This window comes from Stegostoma tigrinum, chromosome 9, assembly GCF_030684315.1.
Source record: "Stegostoma tigrinum isolate sSteTig4 chromosome 9, sSteTig4.hap1, whole genome shotgun sequence".
NCBI classification, from domain to species: Eukaryota; Metazoa; Chordata; class Chondrichthyes; order Orectolobiformes; family Stegostomatidae; genus Stegostoma; species Stegostoma tigrinum.
In genome coordinates, this window is record NC_081362.1 from 80,318,639 (window position 1) to 80,336,851 (window position 18,213).

Sequence of the window (18,213 nt, forward strand, 5' to 3'; positions counted from 1 at the left end):
CACCACACCTACCACTCCTATTTTCAACAATGACCTTGCTTTTCTCAGTTTGCACTGCCCTGGATTCTTGAAATTGCACTCCAGTACTAACTCACAGACACAAATCTAGGTTTTCACCAACAATTAACTCCAATAAGCTAGAATGCTTTTATCCTGAGATCTGATTTGAGTTTAGTTGCATTATGCAAATACTACTTGTGTACTTTTCACTCCCCTCACTCTCAGAAATATTAATGGCACACGGCTTCCTCTGAGTCTCCATAGTTCCCAGGACTTTTTTAGAGCCCTGAATCCAATTGCAAGCTGGCTTCCAACTCTTAGAACTTCTGCCTGAGACAAGACAACAGAGATATTCAGCTTCTCTTGTGACTTCTCACTAAGAACCCACAGCAGAATATATATTAATTCAGCTATTTTCCTACAAATATAGCTAAATAGCAGTGCCTAACTTGGAGGTTTACTTTTTCTCTCTCTTTCACATCTTCTCTGACTTTCCCAACTGCCTGTAATCTTCGAATTACTCTTCAAAGATCTTTGAACTGTCCTGAGTGACTATTGAAAACCTTGCAACTAAATCCATCCCTTTTTCCAGGCAGAATTAGATGTAACTAACATTTGGAACAGCTAAATGTAACAACTCCATGGAACTGAGCATTCCCTGCATTGTTACTGCTCGAATGCTGGTGTCTGTAGCACAAAATGCTTGCAAAGTGAAGAGCTTATCATGGGAATCAAAAAAAGTTAAAGCCGTTATAAGATGAAATGTGTTTAAATTCCTATGTCTGTAAATGATATAACTTATATACAAAAATACATTGAAGAATACAAAAGGAATAGGCTTGCTCTGCTTGCACACTCCACACCACTTCCCACTGTGCCAATCTTCCAACGTTTACTTCTCTTACTCTCCACAATATGCTCATAAAATCTTCTGCTCATTGCACCCTTTTGCTTTCCTAATCATCCAGTTTCTAGCTAACTTCCTACTGGTGGTCAACCCCTTGATCTCTAACTCACCAAGTCCCCAATCCTCCAGGTTTCCAATCTTCGAAATTCCAGATCCTCACAATTGCTTGCCAGCCCATTTATCTGTTGGCCAGCCTTCCCACTTTTTGTATCCATTTCCCAAACCCTTGTTGTGAGAGAAGGCCTGGGAGATGAGCAGCAGGAGGCAGGAGGAGAACTTTGGAGTGAGTGAAGCTTTGAGTTCAGGCTCATATAGGTAAACCACAAACTGGAGAGACAGCATGAAGGAACTGAAGGAAGTTCAGTGATAGAGACAGTCATCGACAAAGTGGGTGGGGGCAATGATGTTCAGTGAAAGGGAGGGTCACATACAGGGAGGGCCGGACACTGGGACATTTGGTGTGAGTGAGGGTCAGGCAGGTGAGAGGGTTGAGCAAGATAGAGGTTGGACCAGCAACTGCGAATTTTAGTGAGACAGACTGCTGGCGACTGGGAGGGTCAGTGAGAGCACAAGTTGAGGACCTATGGGTTCATGGGAGGGAAAGTAGGCCAGTGACTGGGAAATTTGGTTAGAGGGAGGGTCAGGAAGAGGGAGTGTCACCAGCAATCAGGATGGTCAGTATTAGTAAATGTTAAAACCCTACCAATGGCTAGAAAATTCATTTGTTTGATTGGAAGTAGCTAGATAAACCAAGAACTTTTTTTTACCATGTCAGGACTAGAGAGTCTGAAATCTGGACTCCTGAGTTCTTCTTTTGCATTTAGTTTTAAGCTTGTTTTGTATTGTTCTGAATATTTCAGTATTTTGCTAACTTCTTCACTGGTTAAATTGTCAAAATGTATTGTTACTGCATTCAGTTGATCACCTATAAAACAAGATAAAGACAGGATAGACAAAGATAAGTTTTAAATTATGTTTGAACTATATTAAAATGTACCATGTTTCCAGAAAATACAATCTGCTGTAATAAAATTTGTTCAACAAATGAATGCAGAAATGAACATGAACAATGTTATCATATACATCAAGAGATATGTATTAATATCTTTGAACAGGATGATTAGAAAATATCTAAAAGCTGTACCACATTCTAAATGGACATTTCCTATCATAGAAAACAATCAAATATTAAACTAGTAAAATGAAACACATTCATATGACTGTATTTGCCAATGAAAGTATTTGTGAGATGAAATAAATCTAAAACCATAAGCGATAAGCTAGCTGTTCCTACTTACTTCCCTCTCAGTGCCTCTCCCATTCCTTTTTCTGTTGCTCTTCAACTCTCTCCCATTTCCCATATCCTCATCCCACTTCCTCCTACTGAGCACCTGTCCTGCTAGACAACTCTCTTACCAAGCCATTTCTTGACACAGTGGCTGTGTGTGCAAATGTAGGAGACGAAGGAGGCAATTAAGGGAGTGAGGAAATTTGAATAGGAGGAGGACCATGAAGTGAAATAATGGATGGCAGATTTGAGAAGGTATGGGACGAGTGAGAGAAGTAGCAAACAGGAGGGATGCAATGGATAGGAGTGGATATGGAAGATGTTGTCTGAATATTTTTGGTGGATTTCTTCAGTGCATCTTGTAGATGGTGCACACTGCTGGTACTGAGCATTGGTGATCGAAGGAATGGACGCTTGTGGGTGTGGTGTTGATTAAGTGGGCTGCTTTGTTCTGAATGGTGTCAAGCTTCTTGAGTGTCATTGGAGCTGTGCTCATTGAGGCAAGTGGAGAGTATTACAACTCACTCCTGACTTGTGCCTTGCAGCTGGTGGACAAGCTTTAGGGAGTCAGGAGATAAGTCACTCACCACAGTATCCCTAGCCTCTGACATGCTCTTGTAGCCACAGTGTTTATGTGATGAGTCCAGTTGAGTTTCTGTCAATGGTAACTCTGAGGATGTTGATTTCGGTGGATTCAGTGATGGTAGCACCACTGAATGTTAAGGAGTGGCGATAAGATTCTCTCTTCATGAAGATGGTCATTGAGCTACATTTGTGTGATGTGAATGTTATTTTTCTCTTGTCAGTTCAAGCCTGGATATTGTCCAAATCTTGTTGCATTTGAAAATGGAGTGCCTCAAAATTGGAGGAATCACAAAAGGTGCTGAACATTGTGCAATCATCGGTGAACATCCCAACTTCTGACCTTATGAAGGAGGGAAGGTCATTAATGAAGCAACTGAAGATAGTTGAGTCTAGGATGCTATCCTGACGAACTCTGCAGTACTGTCTTGGATCTGAGAAGATTGACCTCCAACCACCATGACCATCTTTCTGTATTCCAGGTATGACTCCAACGATGCCCCCGATATCCTGAGGGTTCCTTGATGCCACACCCAGTCAAATTCAGCCTCAATGTCTAGGGCTGCCATTCACATTTCACCTCTGGAATTAAGCTCTTTTGTTCATGTTTGCAACGAGGCTGTAATGAGGTCAGAGCTGAGTCACCCCGATAAAATCCAAACTGGGCATCACTGAGCAGTTGCTACCCAACAGCTCTGTGAATGACACTTTCCATAGCTTTACTAATGATTGAGAATAGATCTCATTGGACAATAATTGGCTGGGCTGGATTTGTCCAGCTATTTTTGTGCAGGAAACACCTGGACAATTTTAGGTAGATGCCAATGCTGTAACTGTACTGAAACAGCTTGGCTAGGGTAGTGGCAAGTTCTGGAGCACAAGTTTTCCGTAGTTTGATTATCTTCTGTAGATTTAAATTCCACCATCTGCCAAGGTGGGCCTCAAATCCAGGTGCTTGCAACATTATCTGATTTTCTGGATTAATAGTCTGGTGATCGTGCCAGTAGACTATCACCTCCCTGCTGCAAAAGGAAACTATTGCAAAACTTGGAACGGAGAACTATGGGAGGCACAGCCTAGATAGCAAGTGAAAACGATGATGGTTATCTTTCACACATGCTCCACCCATGCATTTTAGTGATGGAAGCGGTGGTATTATGAGTGCAGTAAGTTTGAAGTGGCAGCCAGTATACCTGCACACTCCCTAAATGTTATTGTTACAAAAATAAAAGCAATGAAAAGCAAGGCTGGGAAACTTTGTAACTCACTTAAGCTTTTCACAAGCTATGAGCCAAGATTCAGCATTTAAGAAGAGGGTGAACAGAAAAAACACTACAATTAAAGCAAAATAGGATGGATCCTGGAAATCTGAAATAAAAGTGCTGGAGAAACTTAGCAGGTCTGGCAGTGTCTGTAGAGAGAAACAAAGCAAATGTTTTGAGTCCAATATGGTCCTTCTTCAAAACCACTTCAAACTTCCAACTACTACAAACTACTGGCAATGCAAATGGTCATTCATTGACCCCTCATTCATTTTCTGTCTCCTCCACTCACTGTCCCAGTGGGATACATTTGGGGCATCAAGGTAGTGCTGCTGAGAAGCTGATCCTGACTAAGACATGGAATGCAAGGAAGTATTTGTGGACCTGATGCTGGTGGATTTTGGAAATGTTAGTTTCCCTCTCTAGAGACTAAGTCTTGGCCACGAAAGTAAGAATACTGACACATGTGGGGACATGTAGCAGACTCTCAGAAAACATGCAGCAGTCAGCTGGGATTGATTCCAATTTTATACAGCACAGCACCATTCAGAGACTAATACACATTAATGCAGCAATTCTTGGAGCACCTGGCACCTCCAGGAACATCTGCAAACATTCCACCATATGTAAGCCCTCCAGGCAAATTGATTCCAGTGTGGCAATGCTGACTACAGGTCACGTGAATCGTTCAGACAGATTAATACCTATGGATTCTGTACCAACTAGGGCAGCACCTCAGGCTTAAATGAAATTGAAGATAAATTGTCGTGGAATTAGAAGGCAGGTTTTGACTTGGTGCAACAGCATGAAAATGAAAGATAGTGAATCAGCAACTCATCTTACATCATCCATAATTTATATTTCACACGTCAAACCTTAGGAGGCTTCAGTGAATTTGTCACATTAACACAAAAAAGAGCAAAAGTAGGCCATTCAGCTCCTCGTGATAATGGGAACTGCAGATGCTGGAGAATCCAAGATAACAAAGTGTGGAGCTGGATGAACACAGCAGGCCAAGCAGCATCTCAGGAGCACAAAAGCTGACGTTTCGGGCCTAGACCCTTCATCAGAGAGGGGGATGGGGAGAGGGAACTGGAATAAATAGGGAGAGAGGGGGAGGCAGACTGAAGATGGAGGGAAAACAAGATAGGTGGAGAGGAGAGTATAGGCGGGGAGGTAGGGAGGGGATAGGCCAGTCCAGGGAAGACGGACAGGTCAAGGAGGCGGGATGAGGTGGTAGGTAGGAAATGGAGGTGCGACTTGAGGTGGGAGGAAGGGATGGGTGAGAGGAAGAACAGGTTAGGAAAGCAGAGACAGGCTGGGCTGGTTTTGGGATGCAGTGGTGGGGAGGGGACGAGCTGGGCTGGTTTTGTGATGCAGTGGTGGGAGGGGAAGAACTGGGCTGGTTTTGGGATGCAGTAGCGGAAGGGGAGATTTTGAAGCTTGTGAAGTCCACGTTGATACCATTGGGCTGCAGGGTTCCCAAGCGGAATATGAGTTGCTGTTCCTGCAACCTTTGGGTGCCATCATTGTGGCACTGCAGGAGGCCCATGATGGACATGTCATCTGAGGAATGGGAGGGGGAGTTGAAATGGTTCGCCACTGGGAGGTGCAGTTTTTGTTGTGAACCGAGCAGAGGTGTTCTGCAAAGCAGTCCCCAAGCCTCCGCTTGGTTTCCCCAATGTAGAGGAGGCCACACCGGGTGCAATGGATACAATATACCACATTGGCAGATGTGCAGGTGAACATCTGTTTGATATAGAAGGTCATCCTAGGGCCTGGGATGGGGGTGAGGGAGGAGGTGTGGGGGCAAGTGTAGCACTTTCTGCGGTCGCAGGGGAAGGTGCCGGGTGTGGTGGGGTTGGAGGGGAGTGTGGAGCGGACAAGGGAGTTGCGGAGAGAGTGGTCTCTCCGGAAGGCAGACAAGGGTGGGGATGGAAAAATGGCTTGGGTGGTGGGGTCGGATTGTAGATGGCAGAAGTGTTAGAGGATGATACGTTGTATCCAGAGGTTGGTGGCGTGGTATGTGAGGACGAGGGGGATACTCTGGGGCGGTTGTGGTGGGGGCGGGGTGTGAGGGATGTGTTGCGGAAAATGCGGGAGACACAGTCAAGGGCGTTCTCTACCACTGCGGAGGGAAAGTTGCGGTCCTGGGAGAATGTGGACATCTGGGATGTGCGTGAGTGGAATGCCTCATCCTGGGAGCAGATGCGGTGGAGGCGGAGGAATTGGGAATAGGGGATGGAATTTTTGCAGGAGGGTGGGTGAGAAGAGATGTATTCTGGGTAGCTGTGGGAATCAGTGGGCTTGAAATGGACCTCAGTTTCTAGCTGGTTACCTGAGATGGAGACTGAGAGGTCCAGGAAGGTGAGGGATGTGTTGGAGATGGCCCAGGTGAACTGAAGGTTGGGGTGGAAGGTGTTGGTAAAGTGGACGAACTGTTCGAGCTCCTCTGGGGAGCAAGAAGCGGCGCCGATACAGTCATCAATGTAACGGAGGAAGAGGTGGGGTTTGGGGCCTGTGTAGGTGCGGAAGAGGGACTGTTCCACGTAACCTCCAAAGAGGCAGGCATAGCTTGGGCCCATGCAGGTACCCATGGCCACCCACTTTGTCTTTAGGAAATGGGAGGAATCCAAAGAGAAGTTGTTGAGGGTGAGGACGAGTTCGGTTAGGCGGATGAGGGCGTCAGGGGAGGGGGATTGGTCAGGCCTGCGGGACAGGAAGAAGCGGAGGGCCTTGAGGCCATCTGCATGAGGAATACAGGTGTATAGGGACTGGACGTCCATGGTGAAAATGCGGTGTTGGGGGCCGGGGAATTGGAAGTCCTGGAGGAGGCGGAGGGCGTGGGTGGTGTCACGGACGTCGGTAAGGAGTTCATGGATCAAAGGGGAGAAAATGGAGTCCAGATAGGTGGAGATGAGTTCGGTGGGACAGGAACCGGCTGAGACAATGGGTCGACCAGGGCATTCAGCTCCTCGTGTCTGCTCAACATTCAATAAGATCAAAGCTGATCTGACTGTAACCTCAAATCTGCAATCTTGTTTACCCATAAGACCATAAGATATAGGGGCAGATACAGGCTAGTCAGCCCATCTAGCCCATCATTCAATGAGATCCTGGCTGATTTGATTTACTTTGAAATCTGCATTCCAGCCTAGCCCAATAACTTTTCGTCCCCTTGTTTAATGTGAATCTGTCTACTTCTGTCTTAAAAATATTCAAAGGCTCTGCTTTCACTCCCTTTAAAGGAAGAGAGTTCCACAGATTGACAACCCTTGGAAAAATAATTGCCTCATCTCTGTTTTATGTGGCAGCTCCTGACTCTAGTTCTAGTTTCTGTCATAAGAAGAAACATTCTCTCCACATATTCCCTGTCAAGACTTTGCAGTCAGTTCTTCCACAAATGTTAACTTGTATCTTCTTTACTTGGACGAATGAGATTTCAAAATCTTCTGAAAATGAGTCATACTGGACTCAAAACATTAACTGAGTTTTACTCGCCACAAATGCTGCCAGATCTGCTGAGTTTCTCCAGCATCTTCAGTGTTTTGTTATCAATTCATTGGTTATGAACCTGTATGAGGGCTAGAAGATCAAAGCTAGTTGTCAAAAATCAGCACGTTTAACAAGGAAATGTCCTCTGGCTGCAGACAGCAGTGAAATTCCCCATATTAAAAAGAACAGGAGATCTAGACAAGACACTTATGTCCTCTGGTGTTGCATGCAGGATATCTAGGCAGTGAGTGTGAGTCAAATTGGACTGAACTTTTCCACATTGAAATTTTTTTCTTGATGGCAGGCTACTTATCAGGTCATGAACTTGATTGCCTCCGTAGCGGGACAGCAGGTACAATCTTCTGATAGGTATCCCCTTAAGAGGGTTTTGTCGGCACCCCAGTCCAATTGGGAATGACAAGTGAGATAAGGGGGTGACGATGCAAATCAGCACACGCAATTGTGAGTGAGGGTAACTTGTAGCCTTCATAGTGCCCAAAGGGAGATGGCTGCTGAGATGAATGGGAGGAGAGAGGGCTCATATAAAACGGAGAGGTTTTCCTTCCAACTCCATTTTGATTTAGCCCTCTCCCTCTCTCCCTACCTTTCCCTCACTTTTGGTGTTACTGCATTACCCAAAATGGGCTCAGTATGTAGATTGGATAATTTGGAACACAGCTGATGTACTAGTGGAGGTTAATAGGTGAAACTTTGTACAGGTGATTTGCTGGTGGGGAAAACCGTTTGGTTGTGTGTGATAACACTTTTGGATGTAAAAAAGAAGTAAGTAAAGGCATGAAACAACTGGAATAGCCAATAAGTTACCAGGCAGCACTACATATCACACTTCACATCAACTCTGACTTGAAACGTTAGTTTGTTCTCCCTCCAGGGATGCTGCCGGACCCACTGTAATTTCCGGCAATTTTTGTTCTCACCAGGTGGCGCTATCTGGTAATGCAGTTTCCAAGAATAATTGTTTGAAAGACTCTCCATGCAGATAACTTCGGCTTTGCCCTTTAGTGTCTTTATAGTTCTGGTTGAATATTATTTTCATAGCAGTTCCACCTTCTACTGTGCACTGAGTTCCCATAGATAGATGACCTGCAGATACTGCAGCACACCATTGATAAAAGTTATTTCCCTCACAAAATGCCTGCTATTTGCTTGATTAACAACTTCAATTGGTTTTACACTGTTGCTGTGGCTCACTGAAGCCACCTCTTGCAAAGACAGGGACATTTTGTTATTCCAGGTTGATGACTTTCACTAATTTTCCTCGGTTTGAGGAAGAATCTACAATGATGAGTGATGCATGTGGCAAGAGCTCTGGAAAGGGAATAGAATGCCACAGGAACCAGCTCACCAGAGGACAACAAGATGGTGCGCTAGCTCTACTTCACAGGACATAATTGCTTACCTTGAGGACCCAGGCCACTGAATAAGGTTAGTGGATGCATATCAAGAAAGTCAAGATGCATTGACCATCAGCCAACTTGTATAGCCTAGGACTACAGCCTGAACTTCTGTTATGGCCTCCATGGAGGATGGAAGCCATTCTGCTCAACATGGGTTGAGTGGTCACCTCCACAAACATGCATATAAACTGTACATTGAAGGGATGAAAGCCTTTCCAATTCCTAAACATGCCAGGATAATAATGAGGTAATGTTAGTGTTGTATACGGAGAAGGGAATATACACACCATCGCTGCCAGCTATATTGGGCACTTAGGTACTGTCTACATGGCTGAAAAACAAGCATGGTACCACCAAATTTCTAAATCAAATAATTTCTTTGTATTTGTTTTGTCCACGCTAATGAAATGTTCTGATTTCTGGCATTTAATAATTATGACTACACATTAAAAAGAAAAGAAACGGTTACCTTTTTTCAAAGTACCAGCTCTGGCAACTGGAGAGTCTTGTTGGATATCCTTAATAATGATGCCTCCATCATTTGTATCGGTGAGGATAAGTTCTTCTGACAAAGCCCCAATGTTCCCAGGGAGGGTGACTCCTGCCTTACTGTTGAAGCTGAAGTTCTAGTTTCAGAAGAAAAATCACACCTAAGAGTTTGGAATGTTCTTTACATAGCCTAGAATTCATTTACAGATTTTGATTAAATGGATAGATTTAATTTTAAAGTATTTCACTGTTTTGCATTGAATGGGAAGTGTTTTTCCCAGTTCATAATGTGAGTGAGTGCAAGGTTAGGCTGAAAAACTCTATACAAGATACCTGCTCTCATTCCCATTTTTCCATTCCAACGTCCTACAACAAAATAAAGAGTGAATTTGGTGCTCATTTCCACTCACTTGATATTCATGTTTTGGCTGGGTAAGTCAATGTTTTGTTTGTGTCCTCATGGATTTATACCCTGTGACAATGAAGGAGCATGAAAGGCTGGATGGCATGAGACTCAGAGTGGAACACGAAGGTGCTATGTTCCCTTTCTCACACTATCCTTGTCCTTTAGCGATGGAGGTGCTGTCAAAAATATCTTGGAGAATTACCTCACTCCATCCTGTGAACATTACACAGACAGCCAAGGTACACCAGAGAATGAAAGATCTAAAATGAGGTTAATTGGTGTGAAAATATATTTTTAACATTAATAGGTCATTAAATTTATAAGCCACAGAGATATTGTTATCAAGATAAAATTGGAGAGGGGATGAAACATCAAAATTATCAGAATTTCCAGTTTAATATACAAGCTCACATCATTAAACATGTAAAAGTGATTGTTTTGTGAAAGTCACTTGCTTACCATTTTGTCACCTCAGCCACTGCTCTTCCAGTGGAAATCCCTGTAGACAGAAAAACAAAGTGAAAATATTGTACATTCTGCAATAACAACACCTCACTTTATTTGATTCTACATTGAAATTTCTCCCTGTTTGCCTGAAGGCATCGATTTATTCCCTGTGCACCATTTTCTTTGCCAATGAGGTTAGTCAATACCTGTTGCCAGCCATTCAACTGGGAATATCTCATGTCAGTCCAAAGTTTATAAAAGATTTTAATTAACATAACACCAGATGTTTTTGCAGAAAGTTTGCAACTGATGAATCGAGTCGTCTTCCAATCCCTGGCCACAACCCCTGGTTTTGCTTCCACTGTTTAAGTTATGTTACCAGCTTTTGTTTACATCATTAGTGGGAGACAATACTTAGTGATATTATCACTAGACTATTAATCCAGAGACCTAAGCAATGTTCTGGGGAACTGGGTTCAAATCCTCCCAGCATGACAGATGGTAGAATTTGAATTCAATAAAAATCTGTAATTAAGAGTCTAATTATGCTCATGAAACAGGTGTTGATTGCTGGGGACAAAGCCATCTGGTTATAGAGGTGTACAGCGCAGAAACAGGACTTTCGGTCCAGCTTATCCATGCCGAACAGGTTTCTTAAATTGAGCTGGTTTGATTTGCATGCATTTGGCCCACATCCCTCTAAATTGTTCCTATCTGTGAACCTAGAAATCATCTTATGTTTTCATAACCCATTCGCTAATATTCTTTAGGGAAGGAAGCTATTGTCCTTACCTGATCTTCACCTACATGTGACTCCAGACCTTCAACAATGTGATTGATTCTTAACTGCCTTCTGGGCAATGACAAATGGGCAAGAGGTACTGACTTAGACAGTGACACCCATTATCCCGTGAATTAATAAAAAAAAAACTGTGCCTCTCAGTTTGTTACAGCATGATTCAAATAGGAACTTAGAAACAAAGAAAATCTATTACAGAGAAGAAGGTCTTTCAGACTCTCATATTCTTGCAGCCAAAGTAGGAGTTAGCCACCCTAATCACAATTTCCAACTCCTGGTCCCTAGCCCTGTAGGTCACAATTTTTCAAGTGATTTTTAATTGTCTGCCATCAATCCTCTTTCCCCAAGGAATATTTAGTTGAACCCTTAATATCTCCTCCTAATCGAAGTCTTCAATTCTTCCAACGAGATACATTGGGATTTGGGAATGAGTTTTGAATGGGTTTATCATGGGAAAAAAAACTCAGGTTTCAGTAAGTTTCTCTCCATCAGCAGGCAAGATCACAATAACTTCAATGACTAGTCCATTTTCAGAACAGATAAGGTGTCTGTTTGCCTTGAGAAAATCTCTGACAGAGTGAGAAAGAAAAAAAGGATACAGAAGTTAAGATTGCGTAACTGTACCAACTAGATAGGCATATCTAAAGTTACTCTGTAATCAGATGATGTAAGCTCAAAGCCAATTGGTTTATCCCCAGTAATGAGAATAGGAATGTGAAGTTATCCTGGAATAGAGGATTTAAAAGGAAAACTCTATGGCCCTTGAGTCCTCAGGGAACAATGTAATATTTCATGGCCCACCAGGAGGCACCACCACACTGCCTACACTTTCTGTGGCTTGCTGCCTATTAACTTAAAAGTATAAAAACTGAAAAAAACTGCGGATGCTGTAAATCAGGAACAAAAACAAAGTTGCTGGAAAAGCTCAGCAAGTCTGCAGCATCTGTGAAGGACAAAACAGACCCAAAACATTAACTCTGTTTTTACCTTCACAAATGCTGTCAGATCTGCTGAATTTAAAAGTATAAGTATTTCAGAAAATACAAGTTTTGGCAATAATTATCAGTTAAAAACGAAAATACAACTGTATTTTTTTGAAAATATGTCATTACCCTGAAATAGCAACTTATATTTCCTAAGACATATGATTTCAACATGTTTACTACTGATGACATAAAGCTTACTAATGATTGAGAAGAATGTTGAACAGCAGATGGAATTTAATGTTTTAAGAGGTGATTCAGAAGATAGAGGTTTTTCAGGAAAACAGTAGCAAGGTGAAAGCTGAAGTGGTTTTGATAAAGTATCCAGAAGAGCTCAATGGCTCTTCTTATGAGTTGCTGATTGATAAGTCTCTATTGGTGGAAAGGAAGGAAGAGGATAAAAGCAGTCATTGAAAGGTTTTCTAATTCTTCCATGGGATTCTCCGTCCCTAGTTGACTTTGAATGGAGTGGCCTGCTTGGAGATTTCAGAGTCAGTTAAGTGTTGGCCACGTTGCCTAGGCCTGAAGTCATGTGTGAGTCAGACAAAGGACACTGCTTTTCTTCCCGAAAGGACATTAGTGATGCAAATGGGTTTCACAACAATCAAAAATAGTTTCTTGGTCACCATCACTGAGACTAGTCTTCAAATCCTCAATTCCATTTCCTACATTCAGCGGACTGGAGGCACTGAATAGGGTCTAGAATTTGAAAAGATTATTCAGTTCAGGTGAAGTGAGAGTGTGATGGAATTCAAGAGAGAGTGCAAGAATCTTGAACTTCATGCTAACAGAGCTTGAGCAGCAGTTTTCTGTTTGTGCCATTTTTCTGCACTATAGAGGAAATAGATATCAGTCCTTTGCATTGAACACAGCCTAGAATATTTCTTCCTTTATGTAGGTCATTGTGTTTATTCTGCTGTTAAATGACTTGAATATTGAGTAAAACATTAAAGATTATATCAATGAAATAAAAGTCTAGAATTTTAACTCCCCTGATAGCCAAATAAGTTTGTTCATAACTGAGGTGTGCAGAACACGGAAGGGCCTCAGTTTGATCCTGAGTTTACAGGGAGATAACTACCATTCTCAGCTGGATGGGGGCACGACAATTCATCTACATGGCTGCAGGTTAAGCATGACGTCTACTGCTGGTTACAATCTTTTTGCACATGCTAGGAAAGAGTATTTGCACAAATGAGGAGAGTCTTATACTTCATCGTGTAACAGCCTTCCATTAGTCACTATAAATATTCCGAAGGTTTTTTTTCAAAAACTGTGATTCCTTCAGAAGAAAAAGACACTTCTCTCATTTCTTCCATGTGAGTTTCTCGAGAACCATTTGAGGAGGGCCTCAACTATGATCATTTTGAAATTGACTTCTTAGAAGTGTATGTCAGTAATGTAAAGATGAGTCCTTACTGTATGACGGAGAAAAAGAAAGACTTACATTTATGTATAATGGTGTGGAGCTGGAGGATCAGAAAGGGTCTTTTTCTGAAAAAGGGTCCCAACCCAAAATGTCAACTTTCTTGATCCTCTGATGCTGCCTGGCCTGCTGTTCCTCCAGCTCCACACTGTGTTATCTCTGATTCTGTCATCTGCAGTTCTTGCTATTTCTGACTGACATGTATAGAGTTCCTTTGATGTCATCCTAAAACACCCTACAGTCAATTAATTACTTTTGTTGTAGTTTTCTCCTTTCAGGAACTCCTACGCTTCTAGTCATCTGACATTTGCTTCCATGTGTGCCTTGGTATCATATTTGTCTTTTATTAAATGGAATTGCTTGAGATGTGATATTGCTTTAGTGGTGCTAAATATAAATATGAGTTGTTTCTGTATAGTCATTGTTGTATCACGGGAAGCATGGCAGCCCATTTCCATATAGCAAGCTCCAACAAACACTAGTTTGATTAATATTGACCAGGAACAAGTTGGCAAGTGTTCTGTCGCATTGAGTTTGAGAATGCTAATCAAGTTTCACTAGAAACAGCAACTGCTGAAAATATTCGCACCATGCTTTCAGATTTACTAACAAGCTAAAGAAGATCTCATCTGTGAGAGGGTTCTGAGTGCTGTTACTTAGTGAATACAGCAGACTTGCATCCCACTGCGCACACCAGCATGATTCTAACTCACAAATATTTCCAAACTTTCATGGTATTTAAATTCATGTAAAGCAGTGCAAATCAGGCCAACAACAGCTGATCCTGCAATACCAACTTCTGACTAGAATTAATGCATATTTATTTACATTGATGATCGAACTGCATGAACTGTTGCTGTTGCACTGGAAATACCAGTTTAATATCAGTGTTCTTGTTGGTAGTGAATTATTTTGCCAGTTTCACACTGCTCTGTACTGAGGCAAATTAGTGTTTGCAACCCTCTCAGGGCTAAGCAAGTAAAACGAGGAGCTGTTGTCCTGCATTTAGTTTTGTAACATACAATGGCTTTCTTATTAAGTAGGGTGAAACAATGTGGAGAACCAAAAATTCTGCAAATGTAAATGTTGGGTCCACACCTATGTTCATCTATGAAGAATTGGTCAGACAACATTGTGTCATGGTATCAATGTAATGGGAGAGATATTGGGAAAACGTTCCAGCACAGTGAGGTTAAGCTGCCACTTGATTAAAATACCAGAAAATGTGATGTCACCACTGGAGCAGCCAGCAAGAGGCAATGAGCAACAGCCTTCAAAACTGCCTAACTAGATTAAAATCCAGCAACTTTAAACCGTGTGGTTAGTCTGAACATGGGAAACTAATGGACAAGAGCAATAAATAAACCCACTGCCGTTATATTAGCCAGAGGTACTGCACTATAATTGACCTAATGGAAATACAATGCTGTCCAAATTATGAAGCACAACTGGAACCAGATGATCAAAAGAAATGAGAAGTCAAATTATGATTGTACCAGCCTGGACTTTCTGACTGGTGTTAATTAACTGTCTCTGTTAGCCTTTTATGGTTAACACTGATGTTAAAATAATGATGTTAGCTAATTCAGGGGACTGATTTGAGTGACCAAAGTGCCCAAGAGTGCTACAAATACAATTCTGTCTGGTTAGCTTTCAGCCATGCTTGTTCCTAATGCCCAGAAAATATCTGACTTTTCTTGAAACAGTTTATGCCAGGCTTACAGCATGATATTAGCAAGCTGACATGTCAGTGCATCACATTACCTTTCTTTCATCTGTTTTCTTCGTCATTGCTAAACTAGTTAGCTCATTTGGATCATCTCCATGGCAATAGCTTGTCAGAGAACATTGAGTCGTGAAGGTGTTATCATCAAAAATAAAGTCAAACTGAAACCTCCACCTCTGCGAGGGTAGGGCTTTATAAACTCACATTCCACAAACTGGTATGATTTCAAATGACATACGTCAAGAAAGTTGTAGCATTCTTTAAGGCATTATGATTGGAAACAAATGTGTAACATATTGACACTGCTCCTGTTACTGTTGCTAACTGTTGATACAGTAACTGTAATTAATAGTTTCCACATTCATCTTTAGTTTTGAAAGCAATTTCCACGCAGACTGAGCATTAGATTAAAGTTGATCCAGCACAGTAATATTGGTAATACTGGTCTTGCAAATCTTTAAAGGGTAATGTCTGGGGTCATCAGAACCAGAATTCCTCTACTGACAGTCCCCCAGCCACCAACAGCCATTCCTGAAGGAAGATCCCTTCTTTTACATTTTTGAGATAGGTGCCCGTACCAGAGTTGAGTATTGGGCAGGTGACTGGGCAGCTTCACCTGCCCACTGTGGGGATTGGGAGAAGGTGAGAGTATCCAAATCTTCTCCTCTAGGAATCCTTTTTGTCTAAAAATATGCTTTTGTAAAGAACAGTTTGACTTTATATCAAATGCACAACAGAATGGTTTCTCTTATGAGGACTCTGTGGTGCCTCATTACACTTACAATTATGGATTATAATTACAATATTCATTTTATGTCATAAACACAGTTGAAGGGGTTTTACACTATTTCCAACTCCTTAGTATACCACGCTGGGAGGGCCTTTGAAAGGATCCTCAGAAAAAGAAGTCATTCAGCTAGTCTTTTTTTTAGAACACCACAGCACAGTACAGGCCCTTCGGCCCTCGGTGTTGTGCCGACCTGTCATACTAATCTCAAGCCCATCTAACCTACACTATTCCATGTACGTTCATATGCTTGTCCAATGACGACTTAAATGTACTTAAAGTTGCCGAATCTACTACCGTTGCAGGCAAAGCATTCCATTCCCTTACTATTCTCTGAGTAAAGAAACTACCTCTGACATCTGTCCTATATCTTTCACCCCTCAATTTAAAGCTATGCCCCCTCGTGCTCGCCATCACCATCCTAGGAAAAAGGCTCTCCCTATCCACCCTATCTAACCCAATGATTATTTTATATGTCTCAAATAAGTCACCTCTCAACCTTCTCTCTAACGAAAACAGCCTCAAGTCCCTCAGCCTTTCCTCCTAAGACCTTCCCTCCATACCAGGCAACATCCAAGTAAATCTCCTCTGCACCCTTTCCAAAGCTTCCACATCCTTCTTATAATGCGGTGACCAGAACTGTACACAATGCTCCAAGTGCGGCCGCACCAGAGTTTTGTACAGCTGCAGCGTAACCTCTTGGTTCCGGAACTCGATCCCTCTATTACTAAAAGCAAAAACACTGTATGCCTTCTTAACAGCCTTGTCAACCTGGGTGGCAGGTTTCAAGGATCTGTGTACATGGACACCAAGATCTCTCTGCTCATCTACACTGCCAAGAATCTTACCATTAGCTCAGTACTTTGCCTTCCGGTTACTCCTACCAAAGTGCATCACCTCACACTTGTCCGCAAAAAACTCCATTTGCCACCTCTCAGCCCAGCTCTGCAGCTTATCTATGTCTCTCTGCAACCTACAGCATCCTTTGTCACTATCCACAACTCCACCGACCTTAGTGTCGTCTGCAAATTTACTAACCCATCCTTCTACACCCTCATCCAGGTCATTTATAAAAATGACAAACAGCAGTGGGCCCAACACCGACCCTTGTGGTACACCACTAGTAACTGGTCTCCAGGATGAACATTTCCCATCAACTACCACCCTCTCTCTTCTTTCAGCAAGCCAATTTCCGATCCAAACTGCTATATCTCCCACAATCCCATTCCTCCGCATTTTGTACAATAGCCTACTGTGGGGAACCTTATCGAACACCTTGCTGAAATCCATATACACCACATCAACCAGTTTACTCTCATCTACCTGTTTGGTCACCTTCTCAAAGAACTCAATAAGGTTTGTGAGGCACGACCTACGCTTTACAAAATCGTGCTGACTATCCCTAATCAATTCATTCTTTTCCAGATGATTATAAATCCTATCTCTTATAACCTTTTCCAACATCTTACCAACAACTGAGGTAAGGCTCACTGGTCTATAATTACCAGGGTTGTCTCTACTCCCCTTCTTGAACCGGGGAACCACATTTGCTATCCTCCAGTCGTCTGGCACTATTCCTGTAGACAATGACGAGTTAAAGATCAGTGCCAAAGGCTCGGCAATCTCCTCCCTGGCTTCCCAGACAATCCTAGGATAAATCCCATCCGGCCCAGGGGACTTATCTATCTTCACACTCTGTAGGATTTCTAATACCTCTTCCTTGTGAACCTCAATCCCACCTAGTCTAGTAGCCTGTATCTCAGTATTCTCCTCGACAACATTGTCGTTTTCTAGAGTGAATGCTGTTGAAAAACATTCATTTAGTGCTTCCCCATCTCCTCTGACTCCACACACAACTTCCCACTACTATCCTTGATTGGCCCTAATCTTACTTTCGTCATTCTTTTATTCCTCAAATACCTATAGAAAGCCTTAGGGTTTGCCCTGATCCTATCCGCCAAAAACTGCTCATGTCTCCTCCTGGCTCTTCTGACCTCTCTCTTTAGGTCTTTCCTGGCTACCTCGTAGCCCTCAAGCACCCTAACTGAGCCTTCACATCTCATCCGAACATAAGCCTTCTTCTTCCTCTTAACCAGAGATCCCACTTCCTTCATAAACCACGGCTCCTGCGCTCTACAGCTTCCTCCCTGCTTGACAGGTACATACTTATCTAGGACACACAGGAGCTTTTCCTTGAA

General features: G+C 42.5%; 1 protein-coding gene across 1 annotated transcript in view; it reads right to left on the bottom strand.

Annotated features, from left to right (window-relative positions):
- si:ch211-125o16.4 (neuroblast differentiation-associated protein AHNAK) overlaps positions 1–18,213 on the bottom strand; it is a 49,356-nt gene that overhangs the window by 11,367 nt on the left and 19,776 nt on the right. The window contains exons 2-4 of the mRNA XM_048536228.2: positions 10,307–10,346; positions 9,422–9,578; positions 1,675–1,832 (exon numbers count right to left, since the gene is read on the bottom strand). Of these exons, the coding sequence (XP_048392185.2) occupies positions 1,675–1,832; positions 9,422–9,578; positions 10,307–10,309 (318 nt within the window). The 5' untranslated portion in view covers positions 10,310–10,346. The remainder of the gene's footprint in view (positions 1–1,674; positions 1,833–9,421; positions 9,579–10,306; positions 10,347–18,213) is intronic.